Raw genomic sequence first — 23,795 nt, 5'->3', positions numbered from 1 at the left:
GAGAGAGAAAAGATTACAAATTTGCAACTAAAACGGACCTGTACATAAGTGATTAAAAATACCTTGTGAGGATTGAGGGGTTCAGAATATGAATGGATGAATGGATGTAATCACAATTACACAGAAATTACTGAAATGGAAGTTCAAAGGAGATTATTTGTTTGGTTATGCTAAGTAAGGTTAAATTGGTACTCTAATATTAACAGTAGCACTGGACACATTCACGCGGTTTCAAACAATAATACAATTGCCTTGTTTTGTCATTACTACTTTGCAAATGTTATTGAATTTGTTTGAATAAACTTTAAGTGAAGGGGAGAATAGAGCGAGAAACTGCTTGGCACAGATGATGGGAGTGGGGGAGGTCAGGTGCCTTGATTGATATTTGTTTGCTACGCTGCTATGTCAGAAAGAGACGTGTTCTCACGCTTTGTCAGCAGGAAGATGGTGTGCTTCCAATGCAGGCTATTAATTCAAAATGTCCTATCATCAATAACAAAAGAGACAAAAACATTCCTGCCATGGCAGACGTGCTTTCATGAAACAGCAGAATGGCAAAGATTGATGTCATCAGCAGTGTAGATGCTACAGTTCATTATATACAATTAATGCCGGGTTTGGTTTCGTCTTACACATCTGGAAAGAGCGTGACTGGAAATGCATCACTTGTATAATGATGTTGCCATTTTAATATATTGTCTTTGTTGGCATCCAGTTGGCATGAACACCCAGTGCTAGTGTGGGTTTTAAAATTTAGCTGGGTCAGTTTGTCTGCTCCCCAATAATAATTTCCTGGAAAAATATATAAAATAAAAGGAGTTGATGGACCAGGCAGGACACCTCTTATGTTGCCTTAGCACAATGTGTGTGTGTGGATTTTTTCGCTTCTATTGTTATGTTTGTTTGGTATTCATCTTTTCTGCAAACTAAATTGATCAGACAATGTTTATCTCAAAACGTTGTGCAATATGCAAGAAGGCGTATCCCATATAGCCATAGCTTTTACTGGTTTTGTGTGTACATTTTCATAAAATCATTCAATGTTTTTGATTTACATCCAAATAAACTTAAAATTAAATTACAGATCTCAACTGTAGAGGGAAAAGGTGGTTATGTGAACGAAGCTACCATAATTTATGCTTACAAGTGTTCTACTGTGAAAAATAAATCCTTGCTAAGTAAAACCTTCATATTTGGATTTGAGCAGTGTATTCAGAGTTATGATCTATGATAGAGTACAGTGGAGGTTTTCATGGCAATGCTTGAAATTAAATTGGTCTTTTTATGCCGCATGGCTCAAAAATTCAAGAGGGGAAAAAATATCACAAGATGATGGAAAATAATGAATTTTATCAGGCACTAAGTCTTCCCATAGTGCAAGAGACAATTTTCTATGACTGAAATGGGAGCAGATTTTAGCAATGGAAAAGAAGTGGAAAATCTTGTTCATGTAGTGCTATGTGAGGGCTAATCTGACTGACAGGTGAGTGTGTCAGGGCTTAATGCTAGATCAGGGAAATGCACTGCAGTATCATGCAGGAAAGAAAAAGGAAAATTCACTATGAATGAAATGCATACCCCATGTGCGTTTGTGTGTATAATATGCATCGATGTAAAAAGAAAATTATCAATTCACTAAATGATTAAAATGATATACAGTGGAGCCTCGGTTTTCGAACGTCCCAGTTCTCGAACAATTCGGTATTCGAACAAAAAAAATCGAGATTTTTTTTTGCTTCGGATGTTTTGCTTGGATCGGATAAATATTTTTTTTGCCATTATTTGTAATGGGAAAACATGATTCGGAATTCGAATTATTCACTTCTCGAACAGCCTTCTGGAACGGATTGTGTTCGAAAACCGAGGCTCCATTGTATTTATAGTTTTTGTTACATTAGGAAAAGTTACTGTGTGTTAGATAATGACTCATTCATTTTGTTATTTTTTATATGAATGAAAGTTGGGAACTGAAAATTGACAATGGAATCCAATCGGGGTTGAGTGAATCGTGTTACATATACATACATATGTTTACATACTACATACGTATGCAAAGTATATGTATATACATATGTACGCATATACATATGTATGCATATACTACATGCGTATACATATACATATACAAATGCAGTATGAATGCATGAATACTCTTATAGGAAGTTACACAATTTATTGCCCCTCACTGCCTAGGATTGTCAAATATATCCATTTAAAGTGAAAAAAGCAGAAACAAACCTAACATGGCAGCATATTGAATAGCACAGTGGAAACACAGAGGGTAGAAATGAATCATGTAAAAACATCAGAATGGGCTTTTGGAGTTATGTAAAATGACAAATGAGTTAATCTGAAAGCATATTTCTTGGCAACGTTTGTCTTGAACTGCTTCTTATACATAATTCTGCATAATGGGGTATGACAGCATAGCTATGAGCAAATACAAAATATTTTGAAAATACAGCATGCCATTTCCATTTAGGCTATCATATTTATTTCATTAATTTTTCAAGATGATAGCCAATTAAGCCGATTAAATGTATCGACAGCGATGCTTCAAATGGCTAGTGGGTACATTAAGAGGTACCTCTGAAGTTCAAGTGTTTTTATTTTAGGTATATTTTCCACCTGCTTAGTGAGGTTAGAGGTAAAAAGTCACTGAGAGAATAGACCTTGAGCTGGTAGCGGCCCATCTTTCCAGGTACTTCATCACCGTTTGTTGCAAACGTGACAGCAGGAAGCTAAACCTCCACAACATTGTTGACCTCAATGTGATATATTTACACTACTTGAGGTCACAGACACTTCCTAAATAGGTAGCTGTGTCCTCCACATGTTTCATCTCAACCTTTAGCTTTATATAAGTCATGGTAAGACACCATTGCCCTTGTTGGGCTTCCAGTAAGAATTGCACCAAGATTCAATCAAGTTTATATATAAAGATATATATTTAAACAAAATACCAAATAAAAACACACTTTTCTTGACTTTGAAAGTTATCTCACCTGTGAATCCTTCTGGGCATTTGCACATGTACTGTGGAGGAGACGACATCTGGCTCGTTGTAATACATGTGGCTCCATTCAAGCATCTGTTGGGTTTTATCAGGCAGGCATTGCTCACGTATTGACAAAACTCTCCCATCCATCCTGGGGTACAGATACACTGCAGCAAAACCGCAGCGTAGGTCAATTTGACACGGTGTGCTACTCATCAATCTCGTTCCATTTTACCACACTGGATTTGAGAACACTGGTGACAGTAAAGCACTTCATCTCCAGTGGGAATTTGACACTTATGAGTCTGAAGGTGGGGTGGAAATTTTTGAATAATAAGGAATAATAATGATGACATCACAATGCAGTTTGTGATAGTCGATATTTTGGCAGTTACATTTTACAATATCCATGCATTTTGTATATACAGACTTGAAACACACCTCATATTATCAATTTTGGGGATCAGTGTGTGCAAACAACACATCAACATTGGCGTCGTAGCTCATTCTCTCTAATGTCTAATGAAACAAGACCGATAATAATTAGAGATTTGCGGTCATCACAAAGGAGTCTTGGCTGTCATGAAAATACAGATGTTTGTGACAAGTGCGCAAAGAAAGGGAAATTAAAGCAGAACGTTTCCTGTCAAGCAATGAATTCACATTCAATGATTTATCGCTGTAGAATTAGAGTATTATGTGTGTACAATTCTACTTGGTAGCTCCAATTAATGATATTTTTCTGTGAGCAGACATAGAGTGTATGAGCCAGAGATGGAACGACTTTTGAACAAATATGTGACATGCGGATGTTGTGTGTGGGTGTTAAAAGCCAGAGACACTAAAGACTGTTTTTATTAACTTCCCATATTCATCTGAAAAATGTCACGAATGCGCAGAGCTAATTTGAAGCATCTGTCACAATCAAACTAATCAATGTCATATTAGAGATTCTCACATGATCCTTCCAGGTGCAACATGAGACATATTTCCGAGGCCTCAGAGTATTTGATTATGACCAAGACATTGAATTACTCACCTGATATCCGGCAATTACACTCAAACACAATCCCTCATTTAGACAGTTGATATTGAGCAGGCGGCAGTAGTCAATTACTTCTCCACAATTCTTCCCCGCAAAGCCCCGTAGACATCTGTTGAAAGGAAGCGTGTGTCAGAAAATCATTTCACCCTAAGCCTCAGGCGCTAACATGCTTTATTTCTACAGCATGTCTGGACTCATATTTTTTTTCTACTTTGTTGTACAGATGAAAGAATTTGTCAGTCTGCCTCTAAAAAGATAATATTGCACATTTCTACATGTATGTACAACTTTATGGTATGGAATATAGATGGATTCAGATGATATAACTGCTGAAGTGGTCATTGTGTGTCTTCAATTCCATTTTATTAAAATTAATGTGTAATGTAATCTGGCATGTAAACACTACACAAACCAAGAGAAAAATACTCTCATAAGCTGAATGAACTGCGTGCACTGAAGTCATCTGAATCAACCACGACACTATCAGTGACCCGGATTAAAATAATGACTGTATTTTTCTCTACATTTGCGTTCGTTCCCTTTTAGAAAAATCAGCTCCTACTTTACTAATTTTACAAGACGTGTTCCCTCCTTCTAAAGTTATCCATTTTGCAGTATTATCCAATGGCACTGCAAAGAAGTATTAATCACTAAACTGAATATGCTGCCTGTGTTACAATACAGTTTCAGTTCGATAAGTATCTAACCAAGCACTGGTGAGGAGAATGAAATAATGTAATCTACAAGACGAATGTAATACAGAAGAAGAATGTTATCTACAAGAACATTATAATCTTTAAAGAACAATGTGTTACGAGGTGAAATAAATGTTTCAAAACCACATTATATGTCAGTTTCTATCATACCGTTCTCAAAAGGTTGGGTATTGAAAGAGCTTTACATTTATTAGTTGTGAAAAAAGTTAAACATTAGATTTTGCTCAGAAAGTGATTATTTTAGAGCACATTCTTTATCCAGTTTAAAATAATTATAATATACACACTATTTTGTGTGGCCTTGCCATTTCCTGATATAGATTGAGAAAATGATTATACAGTGTTGTTTTGAGATTTGAGTTAAATTTGTTATGTCCCCACACTCTTAATTCAACACAAGTGTGTCACACCATAGTTCCCCTCTGAAATGAATGAAAATGCCATTACTGTAATTTATTCCAGTCCTCCCAAAACATTTACGAGTTTATATAAGAGAATGTGTACCTTATAAAAACTGAGTGATAACCTAATTAGCCTTTTCTGATCATTATTAGAAAATAGTAAGAGTATGAGGAGCTGCTCTATGCCAAAAATGTACATTACCATACACAACTGGGCACAGCTTTAGTTTTTCCAAAATTGACAGAGGATGTACAATTTTTAAATAAGATAAATAATAATATAATAATCAAATAATAAAATAATGGAAAATAACAGGGCAGATAAATAAAATCAGAATGGCTTTGAGGACACAGGCAGGACATTTTTTTAGCAAGCAATTGCTATAGCTTTCTTTAAAAAAAATGGAATATCACCACAGGAGGCTAGTTTGAGTATTCACGTGAAAAAGTGTGTTGACTTTGAAGGGTGGTTACGAAATGTAATCAAATTGTATTCAGCCTGTGTATATTTCCAGTCAGTCAAAAGGAAAGAACAGTCAGCTTGAGATCCTTGTGTGTGTTTTGTGTTTTTCACCTGCACACATAATCATGTCCTCTGGACACACAGGTAGCATTATTGAGGCACGGTGATGGGTTGCACACGTTCCGCCGCCCTCTCTTGCATGCTGGGACCACTTCACCATCTGCACACACACATTCAGAGGCCTGCACATAGGGCCAGAACAAACCAGGTCATGTGAAAACGGCTGGATTTCACGCATGACTGAAGGCTATCTTCTTCTCAAATGGTAAAATTATACCTTTATTCTTAGAGTGAATTCCAAAATTAGTCTTTGTTCTTTCAAATGGGATTAAGTGGAAGCTCAACATTTAACCCCCCCAAATAAACCAATGTCTCTTCCTTTTCCGATTCAAACACTCGCCAACTCAAATGCTGATAACTTTATTAATACCTAGGCCACATACTGGCTTTCAAACAGAAGCAAAAAACAAACAAGCAAAAAGGTAAGTGTGGTGAAAAAGTGTGCATCAATAGGGATAAAAAATAGAGCATATTTGAAATTTGTGGGATCATTGAATCAAATTGCTGCAACCATTCTTTCCCTTTGTTCATCTTCAGGAGGAAGTATTAATTGCTGCTCACGTCTTTAGAATAAAGCCTTTTGATCCTGTTTCAAGAGACTATATTCATTTCCATCTGCTATAGAAAACAAATAAAGGAAATTGGGTCCTCACATGTTCTTCTGCACTGCAAATTTGATTCTGCTGACAAACATTTGACAAGCAATCAACGGCGGATGCAGAGTCACAGTAGAGGCCCCTGAAGCTTTCAGGACAATGGCAGACCAGACCTGTGGGAGTCTCCTCACATATGCCTCCATTTCTGCATGGATTTGGATCACAACTAGATTTTCTTTCACAAGGCAGGTCTGCAAATAGAGCACATGACGTTTATGAAGTCGTCACGTCAGCTATTTGTACTGTTTATGTAGTTTTTTTTTTTTAACTGGATAGAAAAACATGGAAAATGATGATGATGTGAAAAGCAAGACAAATGCATTTGTCTGGGATTGTTGATCTGACTGCATACGATGAAGTCAGGTGAACAAATGAGCATTTGGGTCAGCCTCAACGTGAGCCATCCTGTGTTGTTAGTCACTGCGCCGCTAAACACCAAGAAGCATTTTTCTCTTCTTAAAGTTTTATATTTTTAATTTTAAGACATTGTGATGTTTTATTATTCATTCTAAATGATGGTTGTGCCCAAAGTCAGATTGAATAGGCTCCAAGTCAGCCACTACCCCAAGCAATATAGAAAATAGACATATGTGCACAGTGCCATACAAAGGAGAAATTTAGTTTCAAGGTGAGACTAATTTAATTTTGATGACCATGCTGAGACTTTTCATGTTTTTCTTTCTGTTGAGGTGCCTAGACATTTATCTTTGCAGGGGATCTTTCCATGGACATTTCCTTAAATCCATCTGCTGCCATACAAGTGCCCCTGTCCCAGAGGCAACTCATAGTAACCTCTGTGGCAATCAATCTTGTATTTATCTTCAGGTCTTGCTTGAGCCACAGATCATTTTGCACTCCATAAACTGAGTTTCCTTTACAGTCTTCACACATAGCCTCTTCTACAATAAATAACTTGATACATTTTAGTATATAGTATACCCTTAAAGGTGTAATTTTGTTTTCTTCTTTGGATTTCATTTTGGGAGAGGTCATTCATTGAAATACAAGACAAAATATCTTTTGTTGCATTTTAAAGGGCATATTACATACCCTCATGAATGCAGTGGTTAACTGTGGAAATTCAATACAATGGACTCAATGCATCTCTGTTTAGTGTAATTAAATTGGTTAACAGGGGTGATGACTGCATACTTGATACTAATTATATTTTGCTGGCAACAAAATGAAACTGAGATAAAGACAATCAACATCTCAGCAAAATAAAAATGGACTAATAGGGATGATAGGTAATATTTAAATCAGAGAGCCTAGATGTAAAGCAGAGGACAGTCAAAACAAAAAGAAATCTCATCTCACACATCCCACGAGCTTGGCTCATTATTCTGTGCACATAGACTTTGGCCTATGAGGGCAACCACCAATGGAGGATGCAACATCCAGCTTCTTGCTTGATTAATGAAGAAACTGCAGCAGAAAGGGGGAGGAGGAGGAAGCAAACACTCCAAAGTACTCCCAAGAAGCTGATGGGACAGCAGGGACGCATGACTATGGAAAAGTACCCTGAGGAGTCGACACGCTAGAGACATCAGCAAGTACGCCCCTCAAAATAGTTTGCTATCCCACAAAAGCAGAGAATATTAAAAGGAAAACATACATTGCTACATATACAAAAGTTTTGTATCATGTTTAGTTGATCTGCCAATATTTAAAAGGTAGTCACGATTTCCCAAGCATCGATTTATTTGGAGGTTTACGCATGTAATAAAATGCACGCCATTTACTTGACAAGCAGCAATTCAAAAAGGAGAATGATACATTCCCCCCTCCCCCCCCCCAGCCGAACAAACATGCTGGACATAAAAATGTTCTTCTTACAGTCTGGAGTGATAGCATAACAGCATGAGGTACATAAACATTCAACAGTTGGATGTGTGTTTAAACATTTAGAAAATACCCTTGTGTTTAGAAAATGTTCACCTTCAGTGGCGGAAGTACATTTTAGTAGTTGCATCGTACAGAAGTATTTCCAATATTTTGCTTCCTCTTTTCAAGACACGAAGGTGGCCCTGAATGATAATCATTGTTTAAATTATTTTATGTTAGTAAATGTCATCGGAATGTGTACGGAATGTGTTGTGTAAGCATCTGCCTCAGTTTCAATTGCAGGCAAAAAAAAACCTCCCTGCTTGTCCTCCCCGTTTAACTACCTGGTAAAAATATTATAGACATATTTACATTACATTTCACTCCCATTCATTTGAATCAAGAAAATGAGGAACTCATAAAGAATTTTAAAGGAGCGTTAAGACGCACTGATGTAAGACCCCAATATAGGTTCATCATATTGGGGAGTTAAATCAAAACTGAATTTACATGAGCCAGCCAACATTTAAAAACTCAGAGCAATATCAAATGTGTGATATAATACCATCAGCAGGAACAATGCAATATAAATGACATTTTAATTAGAAGCTGTAAACCTGTGTTTTATAAACTACGTCACGCTCCGTTAGCCAGCAGCTATTCATGGCTTTTTTACAGCCATATATGAGTAGTCGTAACGCTGGCTTCTGAAGTGTTTGATTTAAAGTGGCTGCTGCAATTATGATGACAAATACAGTACAAAGTAGGTTCAAGTTTAAAGCCTGTAAGGAAACGCTGGTCTTGGATAGAAGGTTTTCAGCTTTGACCTTTTCCAGAGAGGGAGGCTTTCGAAATGAGTGACATGGTATATTTGCTAAAATGCCTACCCGAGAATTCTGCACCACAGGTGCACGCATAGGAGCTGGACGACACTTGAACGCACGTCCCTTTAGTACATACTCTGTCGCAGTTTTCCTTGCCGATAACTTCTGAACAGGTTGTTCCTAATAGGATGAGAAAACAGGGAAATATTCCTCTATATACAAACAAAAAGTCAGCAAGAGTGATTATGCAGACTGAAAGAAGAGTACACATTGGCAATAAATAGAAATATGTCATTTTAAAAGCAAGTTATTTATCATTCGTTTTGTTTTGCTTTGCATTTGACAATTGATCTGATAAGAGCTCAATGCTGATTAAACTGATAAATAAATCAGTGCACTGGAGGAAGGCATACACTAGAATTTGAGTAAAAAAATTCTCTCACTAACCTCCTTGTGCATTTTTAAGTTGATTTTGCTCTTATTATTATATTTTACTGATCCCTGAAGGTAATTTATCTTGCACTGAGAAGAGACAGCAGAATGAGGAGGCTGCGCAACTGTGTCATGACCCTGAGTATTTGGAGGTTCAGATTCTTGCTCAAAGGCTTCTCTGCACTTCATCTATGAAGTGCATTGGGTTTTGAACCTGCTACTCTCAAGACCAAAAGTTCATACACACTGTGCTACTGCCGCCCCTATTATTATGTTCTAATTCTGCACGTCAAGCAAGATTTCTTGAAAGATATTCATATGTAGATATCTGTAGTCTGAATTTACAACAGTAACTGACATACAGTAACTGCAATTGGAGCTGTACAGCAAACGGTTGCAGTTTGTCGATGATGAAAAAGAAAAAAGAAAATTAGGTGCAACAGAAGCTGTTCTCTAAATAGACATTTTCACCCACCCCATAAGAAAACTTTGCTTGAGCCAGAGCCCTTTATTTTTGTAAGCAGCCAGTTGCTGATTTTTCATCCAATTTGGTGAGATTATCCTCAAAAGCTGTTTCATTCCCACATTCACTGTTCAATGTTATTGCATAAATTTGAAAGCCAACAGAATAAAACAAAACAGCAAGGTCATCAAAAAGCATCAGTTGGACAAATACAGGCAGAATGAAATGGAAGTGAAATTTATAGGAATGATTGCCAATTTTAATTTACGTAGGTTTAATTAAAGCGATTAGTGAATTAATTGTTTTTTGAAAGCCAGCTGCTTTACCTGTAAAATGTGGAGGGCACAGACATTTGTACGTTCTGTGGTTAAGTTCTGCAGGGCCGTTGCTCAAACACACCCCTTTGTTTTTACAAGGATTATCCAAACAAGGGTCAAATTTTTCACAAAACCTCCCAGAGTAGTGGTGATGACATCGGCATGAGTACATGTCTTCCCAATTGTCCGTTTGACAAATACCCTTTCCAGAACAAAGTGGAAGCAGAGGGGAGGCTTGGCAAAGTTGCGTCTTGACCAGCACGTTGAGCCTCAAGCCGTGCTTACACAGCTGGGTATCATCATCGTGCAGACCAATGAAGTAGTGGTGGCCCGGCTCGAGCCACTTGCTATCCACTTCTTCGCTTCTATTTATGTGTTGAGGGAAAACCAACTGGTCTCTTGCGAGCCCGCTCGCAGAACAACTCTCAAAATTGTCCTTAGACACGTTGAGAAGTCTGACACCGTATGACATCAGTGTCTCATCTGGGACGAGCAACAGTTTGTCCCCGAGCTGCAACTGAAGTGGGCAAATCTGCGGGAGGTTAACTGGTACATTCAAATCATCTCTACCAGAACCCCGACATTCTTTAATGCTACCACAGATATTCTCCATGAGTGTCCAGTTCATTTGAATGATGATTTGGTCCTGGTGCCACTCAAGTGCAACCGTTTTTTTGCAAGTGGTTTGGCAGAAGCTCATGTGGACCAAACAGCTCACATAGATGGAAGTCAAGGAAAATGTTGAAGTCTTCATGTTGCTTCTTTTCTCAGATTCTAGGAAAGAAGTGGCGCCAAGGAATACCTGGGGGACAATGACACAGCTTTGAATTAATCATGTGTAGATGACACCTCTTGCAATTATTCATCCAAATATTGACACTCTTATTCACACCTAAGGGTTATTTGGAGTCAAATAAACTATCATGCACGCCCAGGCTCGTTTCTAGAGATGGCCATCCACAGCAGCCTCAAATTGGAGTGGCTGCTCCTTGAGTTTAAGAGCAGCCAGTAGAGGTGACTCAGAAATCAATTTGGTGCCTCTTGGACAGCATCCAGGCATCTGCAACTGGGACAAGACCACAGGCAAGATTACGGGAGGAACTGTCTCACAACCAGCCTCAGAACAAAACAATCTTCCTCCAGTGGAACTAGAGGTCCGATACAAGTACTATATCTTGACATACAAGTATCTAATGCAATCAGTATTACCTAATGTTAAAAATCAATCCTCATTTCAAATCGGCAGGCATGTTTTTTTTTTCCTTTCAATGTTTAGGCTAATTCAAAAACACAATGGCAATATCTATTGAATCACTTGCTTGAGGAATCACTTGCTGCATTTTTGATCGTGTGTGTGTGTGTGTGCGTGCGCTTGCGTGTGTGTGTGTGTGTGTGTGTGTAATTTATTATCTGTCATATGCTGATGATCTATTGGTTTTGATCTTCAAACTTCTATTATTTGGTGCCGTTTCCCCAAAATTAGAGTTCTGATGCTTAGTCACAATCTAACATCTGTGCATTGTTGGCCCATAAAAGCAAGAGTTTTATCTGAGCATAGATGCAATTTATTTGAGTGGGGTTACAGAAAACCTGATTTCCTGAAGTGGAAGATTATCAACCACACCTTAGACTGATTCACTGTGATTTTGCAGGCCTTCTCTGAGTGTTGTCATTATCTTTCTTAAGTGCAAGTGGGTTCTTGTTTGCAACACTTGCTATTCTCACTCTCATTCTCACAACCTCACAAATCAGACCAATAACACACGGTGTTCGCCATATTGTTTGTTTAATATGAGAGCTTTAAACAGATTAAACATTTTAGGGTCTGTTTCAGTTTGAGATCACAACAAAATCAAGCAAATGAAAAATCAAATGCTGTATAGCAAGTAAATAGATGTTCAGTGAATGATTTTTAATGTCAACTGACCTTAACTTCAAGCGTTCACCCAAGGTCAAAGTTCACAAATTGAAATATTATTTTGTCATTACAGCCTCATTTAAAGACACAATGGCTGCTAGTCTCTGAAGTGAACAAACTATAGGGTTGTCCTGATATGATCACCATTGGCCCTCATTTATTTCAGATCATCATTTTTCAGCTGACTGGTATCAGTGCAATGCTTGCTGCAAATGGGGTCATTAAATGAATAATGATTCTCTATCGAGTGTTTGCCACACGCTTGTTTGTCGAAGCACTGAACAAAAATTGAGCAGTAATCTTGGACCAAAGCTATCAAGTGGATCACGGTGAAAAATATGCTAAATTCCTAATTCAAAACAAGGCAACTGTTATCTAAAGGCCAAATGAAACAAATTCCACCTCTATTTTTTTTGTGAGAACACAAAAATACATAAACAACAGGAATAATACTTTTCTGAGGATTCATAAGGTGGTTTCTTCAGCTTTTCATGCGGAGCTGTTATCCGAGTGCATTCAATGTAGTGCCGCTGACCACCAAGCGTGTCTTAGCAGCTTCAACTGATCTAACATTTCTACAGAGAGTGACAATGCCAGATAAAATATTCCTTCTCTGCACCATCTGTGCCTGAACCGCAGTCTCTGGCTGGAAGACGAGTTAACGCAGACTACACAGTGTTTTACCCCTCAGGCCATTTTCATATGCGCTCAACATATAACAAAAAGTGTCAATGACTCCTAAAAAAATGCTGACAATGGAACTGCAGGAAAGTGATGAATAAAATAAAGAGCATTGTCAAAAAGGCTGTGGATCATGTGTGCCACGTGTAAGCAGCACGCTATTTTTCATCAAAGGGATTGATTGATTTTTGCTCAACTGTAACACGATATAATAAGGCTGTGGAAGCCTTACTCACATGTTTGGATTTTAGTTCTTGGCACTGCAGGAACTCAGAAAGTTTTAATGCAATTTTCCAAGCTTTCAAAGTGTTGTTCTGCCCCACTTTTTCAGCACTCTACCCAAAAATGAGTGTGTTTGTGAAAAGGCTAGGTTAATTAGAATATTTCATCAGACTAGGCAGTATGATTCTGTGTACTCAAACACCTGTAGTAATCATGCAGGAGCGCAACCTGTGCCAACAGGTAATTTTTGCCTCGGGTTTGGAGATGGCTTTGCTTGTGTTAAATATCGTTCTCAGCTTCATTTGTAATTTAAATTTACAAACAAATTGAAAGGAATGAAAAAAATTAAATTTTAGTTTCACAGATTTCAAATTTTGGAGGATCAAACAATCATTGCAAATAATATACATAGCTTTTTATTAGAATAAAAACAAAGTTTCACAATTGAGAAGAAAAGATAGAATTTGAGCATGAGAAACGAGAAGGAAACCAAAACATGACATGCCGAGATGGAATGTACTGGCATTTATGGTTAGACCAGGGGCTGAACCCTCGTAGCCCTTTGAGCCTCCACTACTCATTAGCCCCTTCTCCCAAAGGCCAACAATGGATACCATGACAAATCATGAGAAAACTTGTCAATAATTTATTGCAGAGAGAAAAAACTACGTTTTAGGCCAACCGTGCTCATGATGTCACCCAGCATTATTCTCAATGACTTAAGATGTTTGCTTGAGAACAAAGCCGCCCAAAACATCAGTGAAGCAACAGACAAATGCTGGCAGGTGGTTGTGCCCGAAGAGCACGATGGAGCAAGCTGCTTGGACATATGTTAGGGTCTGATCAATCCACACTGCGTTGCACAGATGAGGGTATGTGTTGCTCCGAGACCGTCGGTTTACAGTTTAATTGATGATGTGTCTAAGCTACATCCATTGGCTGCATTTTTTTAAAGATTTTTTTTAAGCTATAAATACACATTTTTAAGATTACATATATCATAAGTGAAATTTTAATATCTGACAGAGCAAATTAAATTCAAGGGCCCCTCAGCTGCTTATTAATTATTTGCACCAGTAGTCGTTTCCCTGTTAACTGCAGTAAATGATGAATTTAATATTAAATTTAGTACATTTGTAGATTAATTGAATCCTAAAACGTATCATGGTTTTTTAAAACCATTATTTTATTAACAATATTAATTCAAGAAATCCCATTGATGCAAACAAAAGTGGCTTTAAAAGACAATATTTACAAATCATACAACAGCATATACCACCTGCAAATCTACTGCACATATCCACAAGATGACCATGGCAGCAATCCAACGACTCCAACAAAAGAGCGTGAGCCGGGACGCAAAGAAGTTACTTTTATAATCCCATGCGCGGTTACAAGCAGTATGAGTAATAGATGAATGCCAGAGAAGAGAGACTGTGACCAGAACAAAAATGATACATTTTTTCAAAATCTAGCAAGATATTCTTGACAAAGAGTCAAAGAAAATGCTAATCAAAGATTAATTCGATTAGGACTCCAATAACCACAATAAATAGCCTTAAAATCATTGATTATGTAAAATGTCAATCCATGAAATCATACTGTTGGATAGTACCTAAACAAAAAGACCGAAGGTCAATACCATGATGTCTTAAAGATATTGGTATTGATCGAGATTAAACTGGTTCACATAGAAGAATAGCTCTAGTAATAAGGGCCATGGGGGTCAGAAGCAAGGTCAGTAATGTGAGAGTCAAGTAATTGTCTCCTCTCAGTTTGACGCTTTCATTAGGACTCCTGCATCCCATGATGCCTAACACATTGGTGCACAGAGAGCAACTGATCAAGGGAGGCAGCGTAAATCCTCTCCTGACCGATGACACCGTAAGGAAGACACATTATCACATTTAATTAGACTGCTAACAAATCACTTGTCTTGTTGTTAGGCTTTGACAAAAGACGGCAATCGATTCAAATTGATATTTAACGAATTTGCGTAAAACCCCAAATTTGAACATTTTTGTAAATCTAGATTTAAGATGAGTGTATAAGTACACAAGTCTCAATTTATTAAAACCATAATTAAAATAAATACTCTGAGTATCGCTAACATAATATGGACAAACTAGAACAATACATTTGGTTAGGTAAGCATCATGAGGCTGCAGCCTGTGTCACACTGAAGATCACACAGTGACACCAAAGTTATTGTCAATACATTCTACTGCTGAGTCACATTAAAGGCAAGTGACACATTAGTCACAGGAAACACAACATTTCACAGTGAGTAAATAGTGCCATTGCTCTTCCAAAAAGCATCTATAAAAAAAGACATTTTGACAGTGGATCAGTTTGAAATATGGCAGAGAGTAATGGAACAAGAGAGAACAGTTACAACAAGCTGTGACAAAAATGATTGCAGGCGACACTATTCAACTTCAGTGAACTTTGCTTTCTGTCACTGGCAAAGATACATTTGTTGTTTTAAGTTTGAAAATCAATTGAAAACTGTGACTGTCAAAGGTCAGGAGTGACATTCCACAATGTAACTTGATCCAGCATTCACATCAGAAAGGTTCTTGCACCAACAAAGGTGAATAATTTCCATCATTCCAAATAATTAGTGTAGCTTTTTAAAGATGGAATGGCAAATGTCTAAATAATAAAATGTGTTTAGTCCATGGTGTGAAGCGACAGTGCAAAAATCAAACTATGCTTATGTGGAATTTCATTCTACCATAGTCACAATAACATGATTAGGTCTTTGACTTCCAGCTGTACTTTCTTGTTTCTTTCTTTTTCTAACCTTTCTCAAGTGCATGGAACATTTCAAAGAGCTGTAGGTTTCCAAGGCTGTCTAAAATACTTTTTGAACCGTTGACTGATTTAAGCTTAGACCTCAAGCGACATAATTTCACCCAAAGCTCTGAATTCACCACATTGACTTTGCCTTTAACAGCAGTTAATTTTTGTTCGCTACACAGTGCTTTCAGTAGTCCCCCTGTTGTCACCTACTGTGATTTCGGGTGAATTTGGGACTCTGGGCAAAGGGTTATTCCAATTTAGAGTTTTCTTTTAAAGCTTTGTTTATTTCCTTTGGGTTAAATGTAATACTATATTTTACATCTGTTTTTTCAAAAACATACAACTTTTAGATCCCAGCATAAAAAAGAAGCAGTATTTGAGGTTGTACAGTGACATAATCATGATCTAGTTTTTAAAGGCTGTACACCAGAAAATTGCTTTGTGACTTTCAAACAACTCTGGGCACATTATTGCATCAATTACAGATCATCTTAAGTGTTTTTGCCAACTTTGTGCTACCATTGGGTAGGGAATGTTCAGATGTGGCACAGTTCATCATCATACATAACATTTAATTGCATAATGCAACTGAAATTATGATAGGGCTCGGTTGGGTAAGAGGAAACTGTCCAGAAATCGAAATCAGTAAAATTGTATACTATTATTAAAAAAAAAAATAAAAAAAAAAGTAAAGAAAATCTGTCCTTTTCATTTTGTTTTAATATTTATATAAAGTCTTCTGGTTTAATGGAAAATTATACGTTTAAAACATTAGCCCACATTTCTATAACATCTATCTAGCTGAATAATGTTTTCCTGCTGTCTGTCCAGGTGTCCAGCACTGTAAACCATAATTTGCCATGCAGTCAGTCCACTGGGTATAGCTGGAATACACTAATAATTGCATTTGGGCTTTTGCTGCACGAAATAGTGAGGTAACCGGAAATCAGAATCTGAGCAATTCTGTTGTTGCTCCTTTGGCCTATGTCTAAAATAATTTACAGCAGTTACATTTTTATTACAACTCAAACATTTTCTTGTGCTGTTTAATGAAATTTGAAAGGAAAAAAAGGGCAATTAACAGTAGAAATAAATAAGCGGATACTCTCATTTTCCTGATATGGTTAGTGTTCTGTTGATTTTGAACATTCTACAATACTCCGGCTATCTGCATCTTGATCAAAACATGTTAACACTGTTACTGATGGTGAAGGAGACACATTCCAACAGTGTTTGTATCAGTTTGGTTTGAAAGGAACTGAGCGTTTGGGAGCTACGTTACTTCTATTGAACTAATCTGGAGAAGGCTCCTGGTAATAAAAATAAGGTGTTCTTGAAACAACAGATTAGCAATAAACCCCACCAAAATATCTGTCTGGCCTCTTTTTACAAATGCTAGGCCTAGGATTTAGCATGTCTGGGTAATCTGACTAGTAAGGCCATCTGCTAGTATATGCAGAGCACTCGTCTGCTTATTGTCAATTAGATAAAATCTTTGCAGGTAGGAAGCATGCTCACCATTCGGTCCAAGAAGATCTTCGACCTCCCGGGCCAACCTGCAGCATCATTTTGTGGAGTTTCTTATTCAGAGCTGAGATGTGTCACTCCCCAGAGAATTGGACAGCTGAGCCATTTAGGAGAGCTCAGGATCAAACTGTTGCTAGGAGATGTGATCAGACGCTGAGGACTGGAGGCGTGCCTGCTTGTAGGGGAGAGCCCCTATGGGGCGCAACAGGGCGGAGATACAGCCTGCCTGATTGATTATTCAATTATGCTTAACCAATTATTCAGCAGGCAAGCCAAGCCATTATCTTATGTAACAACTCAGTAAATGAAAATTTGTTTTTGGGATATATGGAGGAATTGGTGTACAAAACAAATACAAATCGTGGACCATAAAAATAAACTTGTTGCTGATATAGCTATGGTTTGATTTAATCAATTTATCATTGCTTTCTATGTGATACACTATTGGAAGTAAACACATTAAATGTCATGCATGGTACATGCATAGGGTGTACTGTATATATGAATTGTTCTGCCAGAAAGATTCTACGATTTAGTATAATCACGCTTTTATAGTATTTGATTGGCAGTAATGAAACAATCTCGAGGATGAAATATATAGATTAATGAAATATGGAATTGAAAAGTCTAAGCAAAACTAACAAAAAATAAAAAGGATATATATTCATAAATTCAACAAATACTGGTACTGCTTCAAAACTTTAAACATAGTGCTCTTTGACAACATTCCAATTTTGTGTCACTGAATTCTGAGGAACACTGTTTTTAGTCAACTCATCAAAAACCACAAAGCTCATTAAAGAACAGCCATGTATATAAATGTTTTGTTTAATTAGCAGGAACGTTTGACAAACGCAACTGTAACGTACTAATTAGGGAGCTTGGGAAATGCTGTCACCGCATATCTGTGCAAAGCCAGTATTTTTGTTGATCTGCATTTAATATTTGTAATCCTATAAGGGTGTTCAAATCGTCTTCTACTACTGATTATTATTGAACAGACCTCCCATCCAAGATGCCTGGTTATTTGCAGAAATATATGCAGTTGACCTAAAGATAATATTAATTATTTATAGGTCATAGAACTTTGAAATCCAACTCTTGCCGTCACAGAGCAAGATTCTACCGTGCCCATATGAAGTTCACTTTCAGTTGTTCTGAGGCTGCTTTGACAGCTGGTGCATGAGGGTTTTCTACAATGACCTATATTCCTTTAAATGAAAAGTTACATTCACATCCCCCGCCGCGCCACTGCAATTACTTTTCTACCAAGTGTTGCTGAGCAACAGTATGTATGAGTAGAGGGTTAAGGGCCTTACTACAGGACAATCTGGTGTCAGGGGATTGTTGAGGTGAAACCTGCTCATTTCACATGTCTAGACTAAATTATTTCACATGGACAGAGTTAAAAAATTTTAAAATGTGAATTTTTATCTAGTGAGTTTGTATTCAAATTCTTCATTTTGATAAATTGTTATTTTTTTATTTTATGACTCTGTATGATTGATGATGTATGTTTGATGACTGAACACTGGCAGTAATTTAAAAATCAATTTTGGGGAAGCCCTTCTCATCAAAATACATGAATATAAAACATGTGACCTTAGCATTTGATATATTTTATCTCCAATGCTTATCCTGGTCAAAGACATTTAAACTGGTGAATTCAGTTTGCATCCCCCACTGTGGTTAGATTAATGAGTTGCCCTTTGGCTTGTAACGTTGGCAATATTTCCTGCAGCTTAAGGCCTCTTCATTAGGTGTAGAAATATTGACCTTCGCTGTTTTTTTCCTTATGAAAATGTATAACCCACAAAAGCAAGCATTTATCTGTATGGCAGTGGAAACTATTTCCATCATATCGCCATATCCGATGTGAACAAAGTTTGACCTTGTTATCTAAAAAATATGCTCTTATGATTGTACGTATATTGTCATGCCATGCATCTTCACTTCATTCATTTCTTCTTTTTTTTTTTTTAGCAGTATTTGCAATCATTGTCATCCAGGTCTAACATTTTCCTACATTACCACTTCAAGACATTACTTTCACTTGTGACTTTGTGACTGTTTTGTTATCAATTATGCAGTCTGTGTGCAACAATATTCTCTGAAGACAGTCAGTCCGAAGTCTAAAATCAAGAAGAAAAAAAAACAATGCAACACAAGCATAAAACTGACACATAGAATGTTAGCTAAACTTGATGTTATGCAAATTTTCTTAATGAAAAATTTTAGGTGAAGTGTATTATAACTAGGAAACTCTTAAATCCTTATCCAATGATAAGCAGTTATTTGTAGTCCTTTGCAAGACATTGCCGCAGGTTAAAAAGTCTGTGGGCTTGAGGCTCTTTGTACTAGAATATGCTGACTCATCATCTTGTTAATCAAGCCCGCAGTTATGCACACAAAGTCAGCTGCATGGAGCCCACTGAGAAATACCAGGATCCCTCTTGAATATAAATATAATGAGTTGTTGCACAAGTGCTCAGCGGCTGAATAATGAACTCAAGCTCACGTTTGTGTTCACTAAACATAAAGCAGTGAGCGTGCATTCCAAACAACATCATTGGAGAACGACAATCACAGTGCAGACACTGCACATATATAACTGATGATATAAATCGATACAAATGTTGTTTTCTTGCACTACACCATCCCTTAGGTACTAAAAATATACTGAAAGAGACAATTATTGTATGAAATTCTGTCCTGAAAGCTGTGGCAGAAAGAAATTACTACCGTTGTAGGGAAAACATTGATTAACTAAAAAGTTATTGGATCATTGGGCACCAAGACAGAGTTCCTGTGTTTTAGCCGACAAGGTGCTGTTCTGGAAGATTGGCGACATATTTCTTAGCAAACTGGTGGTCATTCCTCACTCTACTGTATCATTTAAAACCAAGTCAAGCTTCGCCCCTTAAAATAATTTCCAGACAATGTCAATCATAGACTGACTGTCACTGAAACATGTCATCCATGCACTAATAACTTGCCGTCTGGACTACTGCAACCTGACCAGGGTGCCTGTCAAGGCCCTGGCCAGGCTCCAGTCTGTCCAGAATTCTGCTGCCAGAGCTCTCACCCGTTCAAAGCCCTGGCAGCGCATTATCCCCGCCCCCATGCAGGTCACTGGCTCGCAATCAAGTGCCGCTCAGTCTTTAACTTCTCTTCTGGCTTGCTCTTCATCCCAAACTGCAAACTGCAAGCATTTAGCGACAGAGCTTTCCGTGCCGCAGCCCCCTCTCTCGAAAACTTCCTCCAAATTTAAAGCAGAGATGCTGCATATTTGACAGAAAATATAACTATACCATCTGTTCAACAAAGCATGAATGGTAAAATGTCAAGGAGTTTTCAACTACGATTCCTCACAATAAGCTGACGGAATTTAAATGTTAGGGAGAATTGTTGAGATTCCCTCCATTGATTAAGTAAATAAGACAACGGTCTCAATGATGTGAAATATGGCGCAAATAAACACACAAATAATAACTGAAACGATGCATACTGCAATGCTGAAATCATATATCATCATCATCTAAATTTCAAATCCCTTGAACCTCAATCAATCACACTCACATGGAAAACACGGGCTGCATGATTACAATGCGTTGGATTCATACTAGAATATGGAGGATGCTAGAAACAAGGACGCCCCACCCTTCTCACTTTACCCTTGGGATTTAAATATTAAACATAAAGGATGGCAGATTATTAGACCCGTCACCTTGCCTTAAGCAATGATATTCTGTTTTTAACTGCACTCGAGAGCACCTGCTGTGTCACTTATTATTGTGATTTCAACTTCCCCCGAAATAAAGGTGTTTATGAGCAAAGTGATTTAAAGGATATCAAGTATATCTCCATGGAGAATTGGTTCATTATTTCGCCTTAGAAGTAAGTATGCTTGAATTTAGTTATTTTGTATTTGGCTTTAAAGTTCTGATGAAAAACAAATTTTGTTTACCTTCCTTTCGAATCTCGATTTTGAAAGAACGTCAAATATATATATATATATATATATATATATATATATATATATATATATATATATATATATATATATACACACACACACACACACACACACACACACACACACACACACACACAAATCTATTTATGGTGTCGGTTATACTCATTAATATTTGTGACTTAACCATCATGATATCTTTGCAACACAGCAACAGCGGGCTGTGTCTTACTCATGCAGAAGCTGAATGTCAAGAAGCTATTTTAGGTTCCCTACGCTACAAAGAACCAAAACTATGAGTGACCCCTTTCAGCTCTGCTGCTGATTTATTATTAAAGCATAATTCTTTTGTATTGCCATGCAGTGCAGCCATTCATAGCAATTACAACTCTGCTTTATAGCAGATGTTAAAGAACATGTTAAAAAGAAAAGAACAGGTTAAAAACTGCTGAAAATTGATTTCTAAATAAAAGAGAGGAAATGCTACATATCACTATTGTTGCTGCATAACAATCAAATGTAGACGAATTCTGGACTGACAAAAACACAAAACAAAACAATGGCAAGTCCTTGCATATCATACATCCTAAAAAGCAGTGTATATCCCCAGGATGTGCACATATCTTTTTTCATGCCAACACGGCACATCTCCACTAGGACAAAGTAATACTTTTTACTTATTTTTAATTCCCAGTTTCCATGACAACGCGATAAAGATTATGTTGGCACGCAGATTTCACATTTGAGAAGCTCAAAAAGTTATATATATATTTAGAGTATTTAAATGGATGCAAGAGGGAATCTTTTTTTTTTTTCAGAATAAATGCAAAGCTTATCGATTTATTCTGAAATTCACACCGAATCCAGTGAACACAAAACAAAGTTCTAACAAGGTGTTTGTATTTTGAGAAAACTGCACCTCCGAAGCAGCTTTAAAGCTGTAACTATTCTAAAATGAAAATATGGGTTAGCATAAATCCCACAATACAATAGATGGGGGAAAATAGAGACTTTAATGCGGTAACCACAAATAGACCCAATTGTGTGAACAGGATAAATCAGTCCTGCTAAAAGCTTTTCTGCAAACTTTCAATTCAAGAAGCTGGTTTGTGGATTTCACACTCGATCTTTTATAGAAATAATACAGTCAGTGGCATCATAGAGCAAATATAAAAGTTTTTGTTGCTTCATAAAAATGTGTTCAATCCTCAAAGTTAAAAAGTCAACAACTTTAGTTACTGGTAAGTGTCTGGATATTATTTAAGTGTTGTGGTTGAAGGTTTTGGTCAGGGAAGGTGTCACACCAAAATCTGGGCCAACATAATTTCAGGGGGTGACAATGGGAGGAAGGGTAGATTAAGTGACATTGACCAGTTGAAAATGTTCTTTACTATGTTGACTGGAGCTGGTGGGTGGAATCACAGGGGCCCCCCAAATATCTGGGGCCCTAGAAAGTGGCCCCATTGTTTTCTTCTATCTCGAGTCAGACACACAAACAATCACAATGCTATCACCAGGGTCAGACTGCTCCTCCTGAGTTCTCTTGACCACTGACTCGCTTTTCCAGGTAATAGAGGCCACAAAACAGACAGGAGGCAGAATGAGGTCAGCGTCTGACTTAACGCCCTCTGGTGAGAAATGATGAGATGGGGCATCTGGTTTAACATTTTGAGACCCAGGACGATCAGAACTTACATGTGTGAACCAATAAAAAAATGGCACTCACCTAGCCTGTCAGGAAGTCAAACGTTTGGCAAGCAAATGTATTCCAGATTTTTTTATGATCAGTTCACACAACGTCCCATTCAACAGGTATCAACATTCTTCCGAGGCCATTTTCAAATAATTCTCTGGCTCCATTGCTGTAGGTCAGTTGGGGAGAGTCTGCATGTAGGGAAGAGTGCAATCTTAGTGTACTCCTGGGACAGCACTTCACCAACTTCCACCTCCGATACAGCCACAGCAACATTAAATTGTCTTGTTGAGTCAGGGTGAAGCTGAAATAAAAAAAAATAATCTTGGAGTCTCAGAAGGCCAGGTAAAAGCCAGAGAATAGCCAGTGAGTGTAACACTGGAAAGAGGGGCTGGGGCACAATTGTAAAAATGGGCAAATCCAGGAAATGGTAACTGTTTTTGAAGGGAAGATTTTAGCCACTCAGTGACCGCAAAATTTGCATAATCCATCCTAAAATCCCTCTCTGCTATGTTGTAACACAGAAAGTTGGTCTTTAAAACATGGAAGTTGCCCTTTACCCACCCGCACGTATTGTTTGTTCCTGAGTAGTCGCTAAAGCTCTTTCCATGTTTGAGGCCTTAAATAAAAAATGATTGAATATTTGAAAGAAAAACAATAACAATAAACTTAATCAATTTGAGCATTATTTTTTTTTTGAGTATTCAACTGAATAAA

The 23,795-nt window shown here is 37.4% G+C and overlaps 1 protein-coding gene across 1 annotated transcript in view; it reads right to left on the bottom strand.

The window, feature by feature from the left end:
• eys (EGF-like photoreceptor maintenance factor) overlaps positions 1-23,795 on the bottom strand; it is a 138,368-nt gene that overhangs the window by 83,769 nt on the left and 30,804 nt on the right. The window contains exons 4-11 of the mRNA XM_085921663.1: positions 23,112-23,382; positions 11,152-11,325; positions 10,269-11,061; positions 9,111-9,227; positions 6,397-6,590; positions 5,735-5,865; positions 4,038-4,152; positions 3,006-3,165 (exon numbers count right to left, since the gene is read on the bottom strand). Coding sequence (XP_085777789.1) covers positions 3,006-3,165; positions 4,038-4,152; positions 5,735-5,865; positions 6,397-6,590; positions 9,111-9,227; positions 10,269-11,013 — 1,462 coding nt within the window. The 5' untranslated portion in view covers positions 11,014-11,061; positions 11,152-11,325; positions 23,112-23,382. The remainder of the gene's footprint in view (positions 1-3,005; positions 3,166-4,037; positions 4,153-5,734; positions 5,866-6,396; positions 6,591-9,110; positions 9,228-10,268; positions 11,062-11,151; positions 11,326-23,111; positions 23,383-23,795) is intronic.

This window comes from Syngnathus leptorhynchus, chromosome 10 (assembly GCF_054491065.1).
Source record: "Syngnathus leptorhynchus isolate UIUO chromosome 10, UIUO_Slep, whole genome shotgun sequence".
Taxonomy (NCBI): Eukaryota; Metazoa; Chordata; class Actinopteri; order Syngnathiformes; family Syngnathidae; genus Syngnathus; species Syngnathus leptorhynchus.
This window is presented reverse-complemented; position numbering and strand designations above follow the sequence as displayed.